Consider the following 13361-nt stretch of genomic DNA (forward strand, 5'->3'; position numbering starts at 1 on the left):
AGTCTGGGTGTAATGGAGCATGAAACATGTCTGTAGCGTGCATCCTTATTCCTTGTGGTCTGGAGGAGTTGGGCTCACAGACTCATCTGCCACCCTCCACCCCCAAACCAAAGAGGAGGGACAGAACCATCAGAGGTGCCATCGCAGCACATCACCTCCTCCAAGGTGTCTGTTCAAACACTTCATCATGCACTCAAGACAACGTGACAGCTGCAGCCATTCTGCTCCTTGAAACATGCACCAAAAAGAGCAATAAAACACCAACTGCATACTGTTAAGCAAAGACGCTCGAAAGGTGGAGCCTGCGGCATTAGGTTTATGCTGCTTCCTATAGAATTAACTATATAACTTTATCTACAACGAAAGAAATTGCCCCGCCTGGCAAAAGACTCAGTTGACAGTTGAGCTTTGCAACCCTGTGCTAATAAAGATCCCTTTGATTAGTCCCTTGTGGAGACTGAGGCTCTTGGTCAGCTGTCCAATGAATGACCTTGTGGGGAGGCTGCGGAAGCACCTAAGGCAGAAAATATAATACATGATGCTACTTCAAACGACGCTACATGTAATCACTCCAACCCAAGCCCCCACAGAGCAGTCCGAACAAATTGAATTACTCAGATACTTTGTATTGAAACTGGCTGGAATAAATCTATTGGTCTTCCAAAGGCTTTAGAGTCAGTGTGTGGATCAGCCTCTTCGGTGGCTTGAACAAGGCAGTCAGAATTTATTTTTCAGGCACTAATTGCATAATAAAGGCCATGAAATCTTGCTTTCACCTTCAGTCTATATGGAAGGGAGGGGGTAGACATGAACCAACAAAGTCAGATCTTAACGCTTTAGTCATGGAGCACTCAATGAATATCCATGGCACTATCATATTGCCCAATGTCTTGGCATAACAAACATTCATAAAACAATTGTTGCAACATGTGGAAAGTCACATGGAAAATTATGAAAAAATATTATATTGCAACAGATACTGGTCTAATTGAACTTCATAAAAACTTGAGGAAGTTGGTGATTCAGTGGTTCTTGGTTGGTTTTCATTCTATATTGCACTTGCAGCACAATAAAGAGGCTGGAAAAAAGGAAGTGGCAATAGAAACAGATTTCACAAGCAAGAACAACCATAGTTTGTCAGCCTCAAGATCAGACATGGCTCCAAGGCAACGGCTACCCTTCTCCATGTGCAGAGTAGGAGTATCCCTTAGTCCGTGTTGACCACGGGTTATCGTGAAGCAAAATTAGAGAAAATAGGAAATTAGCAAATTTGCTGATTTGCAAAAGGAACCTTGCGTTCTTGCCATTACTTCCAATGACATTGAACGGGATTCATTCGTGAACACAGACGGTAAATAAGATTCTGCCTTGGTTATTTTTAAGTATTTATTTTCTTAATTAATTTTTATTGCCATTTTTACATTAACAGACATTGTACAGGTGACAAATCATAGTGCACAGAGGGTAGTGTGGTTGCATATTACATTGCTATACAATACCGTGAATTCCACAATTTAGGATTATACAAAAGTACAATAGTCAAAAACTCAAACAATAGTCAATCAGTGCCAAAAATGCTACAGAGCGGGACTGCTTACAATTGCAAAAAGATCCTGCACCCGCTGCGACAGAGGCATTTGTGGGGTGACTGCAACCAACAAGGGTGCAACCAGGGTTTCATATAATAGTCCTTCCACACAGTCAGGGTACTCACCGCTGGTGGATGGATCTGTTGTAATAAGAAGCAGCCCACAGGAAGCATTAAGGCGATTGGTTTGCGATTTGCAAACCTTCATGGAGCTTCTACAGGCGTGCATCCCAGATATCGAAGATGGGAAATTTGCGGAGACCTCTTATTTCCTCCCTATGCAGTGCTGCACTCTCCGCCTATGTCCAGGCCACCATGGAAAGTGCCCATGTAGAAGAAGTATTGTATTGTAAGATGTTGCAGGCGTTTCTGTTGCAGGTCTCCCCAGTACGGACTCGGCGCTCGGATAATGTGAGCGTGCAAGGGGAGGTCAATGAGGAGCTCCTCTATGGGTAGGAGGATCCCACCTTAATATAAGTCACCCATACTGTGTCGCCACGCCAGGAGCCCAGTTCCCTGAGGAAAGTTGTGTGGATCTCCACTACATGCCAAGTAGCGGCAGCAGCAGTTTATGGCGGAGGAGCGTCGCACCACTGCTGGAGACAACAGGTGAAAACATTACAAATAAAATGATAAAATTATTTTATCACCATTTTGTTTTTAATCACAGAGCCAAGCCTCGGGGGCGAGGTCATCCTTTGACAGCGGCAAGCATGGAGGAGGAGTGGTGGGCACTGTAAGTGCACATGTAGATTTGGCCGTGTGTCTTAGGATGACCAAACCGTCATGCGTACTTAGAATTTCTCCAGACTCCAACTCAAGCTGTGTTGCACAGCTGGGTGGAGAACAGCAGGCACAGGCTCCCAGACCCTGTGGGAGTGAAAAATCTGTCCACTGAGACCAATCCCGGTGCTTCCCTCATGCAGGGTAATAGTTTTGCCAGCGTGAGAGCAGCGCCTAGATTGGAGCTGGGGAGCCTGTGCACCAGGAGCGGAAGGTAAGTGATCTTTTATTATTGTCCCCCGCACTCCCCCACCACTTTTCACCAATAGCAGCCCCCACTGGGCTGCAGCAGTGCGGGGTGGTATGGTTTCACTGAACGGGTAAGAAATAGGGTCATGCAACCCAAAGCAGGAGCGTGTGCGGCAGTGGCGCCCTAGTCAGAGGGTGAAATATGTAAAGCAAACATTCCAGGTTCCACTAGGGAAGGAGTCCTACTGTGCCCTCCAACTGACAGCCAGCGAACTAGCAAGCCACCCAAAGCAGTTGTGAGGATAGATAATAATGTGATAAGATTGGGTACACCAAGCCCACCGCATTCAACTGGGAGATAGAGTTTAGCGAGAGCCACGCTGTGAAGCGTATTGTGCCAAAAAAAGAGAATTGCTGATTAAGCACTCTAAGGAGCAAAAGAAGGGCCTGTGTTTATATAAGGGCAGATTGGCAACGTAGTACAGCAGTCTTGGTAGTACAGCAGTCTTGGTAGTACAGCAGTCTTGGTAGTACAACCATTTTCGTGAAAGACACTTTTCCTGCAACCGATATTGGCAGAGTTTGCCAGAATGATATTTGCGCCTGTAAGGCGGCCACAAAGCAGACTGAGATACCACCCAGAAGGTCTTCAGGTGAGTGATAAACACATATACCCAGGTATTGGAACATGGATAGTTCCAGTTTAGACAGACGCCACACACGTAGAGTGTCGGGTCCGGTGTGTTAGCTTTAAAAGGGAAAAGGCAAGACTTGTTCCAGTTTACTTTAAGGCCCGACACAGCAGTGAATCTGGCTTGCCATTGTTCAATGGTGAGCGGTATTGTCCGAATATTATTTAAGTAGAGGAGCATGTTGCCCAAGTAGAGGGAGATGTAGTGTATATCCCATTGCTGGCCATGAGCATGTAGAAGGTGGGCATGGGGCTCCAGCCCCAAAGAAAACAGGAGCATTGTGTGCGTGCGCAATATCATTCATTTTATTTATGTACTTACCTCCATTTGGCTGTATGCTGGAGTTTACTACCCCCCACCCTGCCCCTCCATCGCCCCGCCTCAACGCCCCGCAGCACTCCCTCCAGGAGCCGATACTGATCAGCATCCAAAATCTGCTTCATCGGCTGGTCAAGACTTTTGAAGACGACTGTGTTTTTCCTAATAAAAAAAAACTAAAACATTCAGTGATAATTGGAACAAGTGCTGAAGTTTAATCTGTAAAACTGTTGTATTCTGGCATTCCCCCTCCAGCACCCCGCATGGAAGAAAGGAGACCACCCTACCCCATGACCCTAAGACAACCGACTAAACCCTGCCCTGTAGTTACAGCAGTTATCGCAGGGGAGAGAGGCACGGAAGGGGTTGTGTGTGCTGTATAAATGACGTAAAGCAGTTTATTTGAATCATACATCTCTGCAATTAATTAATTTATGGAATTTTGTAAAATGCTAAATATTACCTTTCGATTACTTCAGTGCTTTCCATTACAATTCCACAGCTCCCGTGGTGTTCAAACGACTTCTTGATGGAGGCATTTTAGAGGGCCTGAGCTTCAAATCTGCACAATTGGATTGTGGACTATTGGTGAAGTCCAGTGATGAGCATAATCCACCCCCCCAAATCTGAGCTAAACTAATGCACGGGCAATACCGCCATCTCCTCTGTTTTTGTACCCATCAGCGATTGATCCCAAATAAAAAAAGATGGAAGACTTCCTCGCTCTGCGCATTATAAAAGAATTCAAGGATCAGGGAAATCTTATGCACCAGAGGACTGTTGTGGGCTGGACAATGTCATTACCCTAATGGTATTTGCATTGAGTTAATAACACGGTCTGGTCCCTGACTGTGCTTATCAAAGCACCTTTGCCAGTGCAGGAGGGTGCATGGAACCTGCCTGCTAGAGCTCCGGGAGGACACAGTAGACAGGTGAAGGAAGCGGACTTCCCTGGTGGGCAAGCCATCAAAGGTCAGCCCAACAAACACTGTTCATTTTCAGGTGAGGCAGCCAGGAGCCAGACATGCACTAAACGTGCAGGCTTGTGGCTGCCTGAGCTGAACTTAGCTGGGCTGAGGAAGTCCTGTGGGCATGATGTCCTCAGTTTAGCAAAGGTTCCTGATGCCCTCCCCTCAGCGACGAGGGGCAGCGTCACTGACTGCCTCACACATGGGCCCACCAGTTTTAAGCCCTAAAGCGCCCAGGGTCGAGTGTCAATCACTGACACATCATCACAGAGTAGAGTAGGATCAGCAGTCTCACTGACCCCATCTCACTTTACTTCCCTCATTGGCTGACCACTCTGATGACGTTGTGACTGTTGACTTCCCTCATTGGTGGACCATAGGTCAGTCAATGAGGGAAGACAGCAGTCCCAAGCCTCCTGGGACCTTCGAGGCAGAGCTGCAGGTAAGTATGTGTTTGTTTTTATTAATGTTTGGTGCATGCGTGTATGTATGGATGTTTGGTAATGAGTGTTGTGAATGGATGTGTTTGTCTGTGCGCACGTGTGAATGCATGTCTGTGAATGTGTATGATGTATACTTGTGCGTTTGTGTCCCCTCGGCCCCCTCTCTCTTAAACTTACCAGCCACCACTGTGTATAGGTCACAGGCAGTGCATGCCAGGGGTGCAAGTTATAGCTAGCTCAGCTGGCTATAAGTTGTGAATTTCTGTGGGGTTTTTTTTTTTTTAGCTCAAAACGTTATGTTGGCACTGACAAAACTAGAACATTACTTTAACCTTTGTTTCTTTCAGTGAATATACGTGCTGTGCAGTTCATGTGCGGTATAGAATATTTGCCATGTAAACGTTGGTAGTCAGATGGTAGGAACATCTTTAGAGTAGGCTTACCCAACCAAACACAGCGTTTAGAGAGCTTATGTATATTTACAAAGCAAACACTTGAAACAAAGGAAAGGCGTGGGACGTGGCGTGTTTGTTTAAGAGTCTGCTCTTTTAATTTGCATACATTTTCTGATGCACTTCGTTTCCAATGCGGAATATTTATATTCCAAATAATTTTAGAGATGTCAAATAGGGGTGCACTTGAAGTTTTAAAAACTGAGGCAAAAAATAAGTAGTTTTAGAAATGACTTATTTAATTGTCACCCAACTTCCTGTTTGGTTGATGCAGTAAATCCCATATCAGAGTTTAAAATGTAGCTGTATCCTAGAAAATAAACAAGCTGTAAAGATGTTGCTTCTTTCTAAATTTACGCACAAGGGGATTTCTTCTGGAACAAAATATGTGCCGGTGGAGAAAATCTCAGGGATATGCCGAAAAGGTGGATATGTGATGAAGGGATTAAAGATATTCAACATAATTTGCTCCATGTTAAAATATGTAAAAAAGTCTTTGTTTACACAAAATATATTAAAACTCGCGCTGCAAAGTAGCATTTGAGGCACTACATTTAATCTGCTTACTGGGCCAATTAAACCATGTTTTTGTTTTGATGCATATTTATTAATCTGATTTTTCTACATTTTTAACTTTGGATACTTGATTGAATTGTAGGTTGTCGTCTGAATTTTTTTAAAGCGGACAACAAAACAAGCAAAATATAAACGGCACATATTTTTCCGAGTCTCTGGCAAAATAAGTGTTTGCCTTTTAACCACACCTAACCCCACCCCTGCTTCACTCCTAGAGACAGGTCCCCTGGTGGTGGCATCGTAAGGCAGCTGCAGAAAGTGGCCTTAACATACAGCTGTCCCGGTTACAAAGTGGCAGATATTTTCAGTACAAATGCAGCCACTTCCCATTAATAGAAGCAGAGAGTTAATAACAATACATCGCCCTAAAAGCAGCAGAAGTAGCGCTGGTAGAGGGATGCGGCGACTCACCATTTCATTAAACCTATTTACATTAAATGTTCTATTTACAATTTGCCAAGAGTTCGTAATCTTCTAGACAGAGGCCTTATAGCAGGTGGGACCTGGGTGCCCAATGTAGGTGCACGAGAGGCGGATCCATGACAGAATTCACAATATTAATTCGAAAAAAGTTTACATACACAGTATCTAAGGGGAATCATTTGCATAGGCAGGGGTTATTTTGAAACTGTGGCATGGCTCTAGCCCTTGTGAACCCATGATGGGCGATGGAGATGCACAGTAGTCCATAAATGTGATAGAGCGTGATGGTGCTCTAAAATTGAAGGGGTGCATCATAATCACGGATAGTCCGCACCCGCATATATTCTTGTGTTGTATTTATCTTGGTTGTTAGAATGACATTGTAATAACAGAATGTTCAAGTGAAGTAATAGAAAAGTATTTTGTGTTGTGCAAAGAGTAATGAAACACTGTTATTATTGGAATTGTAACCCTTAGTATTTGGCCGTTGCCCAACAAAAAGCTTGTGTAGTGAAATACATTTTGATTTAAACGTGCACCATGATGAAGATTGCACGAAGAAATAATGAGTTATGCTTAACATGCAATGATTGTAGAAATTGCAGCAAAAAGCATTATTAGAGTGTGTAAACCCCGATGTGTAAAGGCCTGAATGAATGTTCACGTTGCGCTATGAAAGGCCTATTCGTTTTGTTCTCATGTTAGCTGAATTGTGTAGGCCTGGAAATATAATTTCCCTGGTAAGCTCTCACATTTAGAAGTAGTCAGCGAATTTCATGTGCACGCAAAAGTGTTCTGTTCTCACATTTCAGTTGCAGGTGAAAGAAGCGGTCTGTTAGTTAGAATTAACGCCTTTTGTTTTAGGAGTTCGGCATGGAGAAGTGTTACTTTGTAAACAGACGATAGATAATTGGGAGCCGGTGTTCTTTCTCGCTGAGTAGGCCTGGGAACCAAGGTCAACGGAATACACATGGAGAAGATGGTGGAAAACTACCTAGGAGAGGTGTCCGTTAGCATGAGCTGATCTGTGAGCGTGTTTTACATCTTTGTGTTTTGTATTAGGGAAAGTGCCCCAAGGGAGGAGAAGCAGGAGACAGGATGAGTTAGGAGAAGGGGTTAGAGGATTGATCTGGGAAGAGTATCTAAGAACAAACTCTGTAGCTTTAGTTACCTGACTTACATTGTGAATGTGCTTCTTAGGAAGTCTTCACAAGCGGACACCTTTTAACTGATTTTTCTGGGGAAATGCTAAGTAGGGATGTCACCTTAGAGATAGTGTAGGGATAGTCTAATGCTTTTCACTTTTCAGCCACAGATGAAGTCTGACTTAAATGTTGGAGCAGTCCTTGCTTGCGTTTTATTTTTGGAGTGGTTTATTCTTTTCATGATCCACCGGAGCAGACTCATCCATAGGTTTTGTTTTGTATTAGTTCCTATGTATTTCAACAACCTCGTCTTGAGGTGCTTGTATATCCAGTTGTTTTTGGCCTTGTAATAAACCCCCTAAACTGAAGTTAGAGTCTGTGATCTTTGAGCCCTGGTTACTACTGAAAGTTGAATGGTTTGATATGTGTTGTTTCTACCCTTTACACTTTTCAGCAGGTAAAAAGAGACATCGACCTAGGATTCCTTGTTAAAAATCCTGTAGTGGAATCCAGCCTTATCAAACGTAACAGCTGAGGGTCTTGGACATCTCTGTGGAGATTTAGAACTTTAAATAGAGTCTGCATATTGTATAAACACATATCTGTAGGGTCAGATGATCCAGTCAACAAGAGTGCTTTGTCAAAATATTTATAGTATCCTAAAATAGGCCTATTTGAGTTTGAGTTTATTAATTAAATGGACATTTACTTCATTAATCCTACAACTGACACGAGAGAGTAGCTGAAAATTCCTTCTCTCTCTCTCAAGCGTAAGCCTAGAAGATTCAGGTTGTAAATGAGGAGCTTAAACCGAAATAATGTCCAGAAATAATTTTTTAGCCTCCTAGGAGTTCAATCGAATTTTACCTCCACCAAGCCAGCAAAAACAGGATTCAAAAAGCCATGATGCAGAACAGCTACAGACTGGCGCAAGGAAGAATTTCCTGTGGAAAGGTTCTAGACTTGAATAGTCGAGTTGTTTAATGCAGTTATTAAATCCTGGATCTGATCTATCTTTAAATTTCATTGGTATAGCAAGCTGTCAAGATCAGGTCTTCTAGACAGCAGTAGAGTCTTCCTGGTGGGGAGGAAGGACCTACTATCTCCACAGGAAGGAAAAACTAGTAAAAAGTTCCAAAGGTGGAGGCCAAGCAGCAATGTGAAGAGCTAATAGAAGTTGAAGTAAAACTGTAGAAGGCAGAGATTCCATGAATCCAGAGAGCGAGCAATCGAATAAGCATAATTCATACAAAAATTGTAACTACGCCGGGCCTATCGAACCACAATGTGTCATGCAGCTATTCAGATTCCTATCGGGCAGTAGTCACTTTTCAACTTCAGGAATCACAAGCAAGTGCTCGGCTCAATGTTATCTTTTAATGGCAATGTCCCTTCAACATAACTTTGTAAGACTAAAGCAGACATCTCTCAAGATATGGTAAACAATCAGACAGGTTTAGCCATGTCAGAGTCAAGTCAAGTCAATCTGACTTTGTCAAAAGAGATCAACAGTGCCCCTGAGTTTGCAAAAGAAGCGTAACAAGTAAACCATTGTAGTACATCACGAAGAGTGAAACTACATATGGGGGTGGATGTGTGTGTGGGTTAACCATGCTACTATAAGATTGGTCAATTAAATTATTATTTTTTAAATCAGTATTGGTCAAAGAGAACTGTAATGTTTCCAATTACTATGCATTCAGCAGAAGTCTATGTGGCTTTATTTCCTGTTGTCTAGAACTGTCCAGATGCTTTACGGTGCATGTTAAACCACACCTAACACATCAACCTACCATGCTTGTACCCATGGACCCAATTATAATGATCATCATTCGGCAGTCATATCAGCAAGCGCCGCCCATTGCGATATTAGCAGAGCTGTAGAAACACTTACCTGAGCGGGGATAATGTAATCTGCCACATCCCAGATTCGGACTCCCAGTTCGGAAGTATTGGTCACTGCTATGCCTTTCACCTTCGTAGTCACAGAGCTGACCACAGAATCAAACTCCTGGTAGCCCTTTTCCCACACAAAGACCCACCTGCAAAACATACAAAATACAAGTAAATCCTCTCCTTGAAAAGCCAGAGGACAACCCCAATGTGACCAGGACAACTGTCATCATCAACGGGGCAGTTTCGTTAACTACATGTACGCATTTCATTTAGCATCAACATGCCAACTTTCAGCGGCTTCAAAGAACTTTAAGAAAGTAGGCTCACATAAATTTCTAGAGCAATAACACAAATGAGACAGCGCGGTAGGGAGTATGTATGTATGTATAATATATATATATATATACACACATACATATATACATATCTCTCTTTATATATCTATATCTATCCACGCTGTAGTTTTAATTAGGAGTTACCAAAGATGGGAATTCCTCTGTTATTTGCCCCTTAATAACTTTGCACCCGTTTGACAAATCTCTGTGAAACTTTCCAGACCTATTGCCTCTGTTAATTGGCAGAGCATGGAAAGTTTTGCTGCATTTGGTCAAGGAGTGCCAAGAAAAAGGGAGGGATCCCAAAACCGCTTTTGACCCTAGTGCAATTTACATGGACTTTTTGTATTGGACAAAGAGGTGAAACAGCTGATCAGAATGTATTGAAATTTCACAGCAATGTATATTAGACCATGTAGATGATCCTTTTTGCAATTGCAAGTGATGCTATGAAGTTATAAGGGGCAAAAAAACTTGGAGATATCTGTATAGCACAATACAACTAAAAGTAGCAAGGATGTCCCAAAAATAAAAAATAAACTAGACTGCATATGTAAAGTTTCGGATTTACTACATGAACAACTGAAAGACCCATTATGGTCACATGCTAATAGAAACCTGTAAACAAATACATGGCAAATAGAATATAACTTAATCTAAGTAAGTTTTCTTTGCATGCGCTCAGACTCACAAAACAAACTGTGCCCAACAAGTAAAACAATGTTCAGTCTTGTTGAGTGCAGTGTCATACAGTAAAGTGAGAGTCTCGTACAGTGTAGTGTCCTACAATGGAGAGCCATTATATGTGAAGACACAGAGCATGGTAGATTGGTATGTTATTGTTAGTGTTGTCTGGTTAGAGAGCTGAAAAGAATGTGTAACGCGGTGAGCTACTAATAATAATTTGGAGGTGTTGGATGAAATGTAAGCTAAAGCTATAGCTATAACTTTAGAATTTTTAAAGTTTGTAAAGTTTAAGTTTGGTTTGTATGTGGAAAATAAACTTCTAACTAGAACTAAGGTTTAACCTTTGCTTGCTTAAATATATATACACACATATATACACACACACACACACACACACACACCTCTCTATCTATACATCTCTCTATACATCTCTATATCTCTACATCGCTCTCTCTATCAAGGGTGGACCAACCCTCGTACCATGTGCTTCATCGAAAACATGAAAAGACGCTGCACTCTAGGAAGGCAGTATATTAATCTGGGTATATTCATCAAGCACAATTATCACCATACCCACCAACAATGTCTTTCAACCCGAAAGGTCTTGTTCAAGGTACTGTGAGTTCATGGTCACTTTCCACTTTATATACCAACTCCCATTCTAGCCCGTTATGAGGCAATAAGAGGCATTATGAGAGTTGTAGTTTACACATAACTTTAAAATCAATTGTTATTATTTTTCTCGTATTTCCCCTTTGATCCCTGATTGACCCCAGTGTATTACAGTACCATACACTTTCAGCTAAAGTATATTGTGGAGTTATAGGGGACTAGTCTAGATCTTGTGGTGTTTCAGAGTAGTCCTTTTTTCGTTATTTCTATTTTAGTGTCACTAAAATATGGCCAACAGGCTGCCCCCCTTCCAATCCACTGTGAACAGACAGATGAGATTTTATGATATACAAACTGCTGCCCTTTATCTGGGTCAATCAGCACTTCCTCTTTGCAACAGTGTCCGCTCAGGGCTTGTAGTTTGTCAGCCATCAAAAGCACAAACATGAAACTCTTCACCACATTTGAAGCGTAAAATCTAGTAAACCTGGCAGACAGGGCACAACACACTCTGTTCAGTGGCAGAGGGCTTGTTGGAAGCTTCCTCACTTCATACTCAAACCAACAACATGATTTGTGCAGTGTTGGACTAAGACATACAAATGGGCAAGAGTACAGATTAGAACTTGTCCCGACAAATGATTTGCAGGTCAATACAAAAGGTTTTGTAGTTAACTTCCGTCAGGATCAGCCATTCATTCATTAGATGTAAAACTAGTGCCCCTTATGCTAGTCAAAGAGTGCAGCGTATAGTCACCAGAACCCCTTAACAGCATCATTTGGACATTATCCACAGTCAACGTATATATCAGATATACGTACATATGTATACACATTCACACACAGAGTTTGGTTTGCCAGTGGTAACACATAACCTCTGACCACCTTTCAGAGATGCTCAATCCAAAATACTACAATCATACTTGTGGTGACAACATGCTGATTTTTTAAAAATGTATCAAAAAGGACATCCCTACAGCTTTGGTTTCGAATAAAAATAACGCACAGGTGTTTGGTATGTACTTCATCACAGTTTAAGCCTCTGGGATATTTTGTTTCCAAACAGAAAATGTACCAGGATCCGAATCTTCTTAAGGCTTAAGTTTGGTCGCTTCTGGTAGGGGGTTCTTGATAGAGAAAAGTTATGCACTTGATTGAAATATTTAGCAATGAGCTGACTAAAGTATGATTTCCTCTTGGATTTGTTACACACAATTGATGGGCGTTTGCATATAAACACAACCAAGCCTGTTACACAGTTAAATTGTGTCCCTTCAAATCAATGTATCAATTTTGCATAGTTCCTAAACACTTGTCTATTTATTGCATCTGGAAGCTACGCATTATTCATATTTCTTGATATGTGTGGTTGTTTGCTTCAGTAAACAGTCAGTCTATCCCTGGTTTCATTAAAAAAAACTGAAAAGTGTATCCTTTCATTCTTAAAAGTAGCTTTATGTAGTTGATCCGGAAGCAGGTCATCTCTGATATGAAGGCCCACGCTTAGTACTTGTTACTGCATTATGGCTCTTATGGTCCTGGACTCTGTGCTATATCCTGTAGTGAACCACACACAATTATTAGTATGCTTCGATGAAACTGTCGTCTATTATTCACTTTCTGGGTTCATTTTAAGATTTTGCTTACATTACAGACCTACAAATTTGATATTTGCTTCAAATATACTATTTCATAGAACTCACTTGTCAGCAATGTCCTTCATGCAAAAAGATAAATACAGATAACAAATAAAAACTGTAGACTGCCTGCATGTTGCAGCACGCCGTTAGCCACCATGGGCTTCCTGAAAAGTGCTCTCTCTAAACATTCTAGCATGACTCTGATTGCAATGTCTAGGTTAGCAATAATCAGGACACTAAAGTAATAGGTGACTCACAGATTCTGTGCTTTATTTAGCACATCTATGAAGACCTTAAATGGCTACTTATCTTCAACCCAAGCCCAGGTGTGAAAAATCATCCACTGCAATGAAGACAAGTAATTTAAGAAAAGTAGGAGATCCACCGCCTCGTTTTATCAAAGTATAAGTGAAATGTGTATTTTCAGCCTGTGAGTTTTTGTAATTTGTCAAAACTCGTGCATTAAGCCAGGGCTGGTGGCTAATTGGTCGATCCCTGATTTCACTGCAGGGATCCGTGTTTGAGCTGTGGTCACAGATTGATATTACAGTGGGGTTTCATTCTTTCAAGGTTGATAAAATGAGTATTATTGAGTTAGGTGACAATAAGCATCT

At 41.8% G+C, this 13361-nt stretch overlaps 1 protein-coding gene across 2 annotated transcripts in view; it reads right to left on the minus strand.

Moving 5' to 3' along the window:
- The window catches only part of P2RX4 (purinergic receptor P2X 4), a 201456-nt gene that overhangs the window by 114922 nt on the left and 73173 nt on the right, over nucleotides 1-13361 (minus strand). For both annotated transcript variants that reach the window (XR_014970670.1, XM_085634577.1), the window contains exon 2: nucleotides 9472-9619. Coding sequence is in view for 1 of the 2 variants with exons in the window: in XM_085634577.1 (XP_085490703.1) it covers nucleotides 9472-9619 (148 nt within the window). In the remaining variant the exon portion in view is untranslated. The remainder of the gene's footprint in view (nucleotides 1-9471; nucleotides 9620-13361) is intronic.

This window comes from Triturus cristatus, chromosome 11 (assembly GCF_964204655.1).
Source record: "Triturus cristatus chromosome 11, aTriCri1.1, whole genome shotgun sequence".
NCBI lineage: Eukaryota > Metazoa > Chordata > Amphibia > Caudata > Salamandridae > Triturus > Triturus cristatus.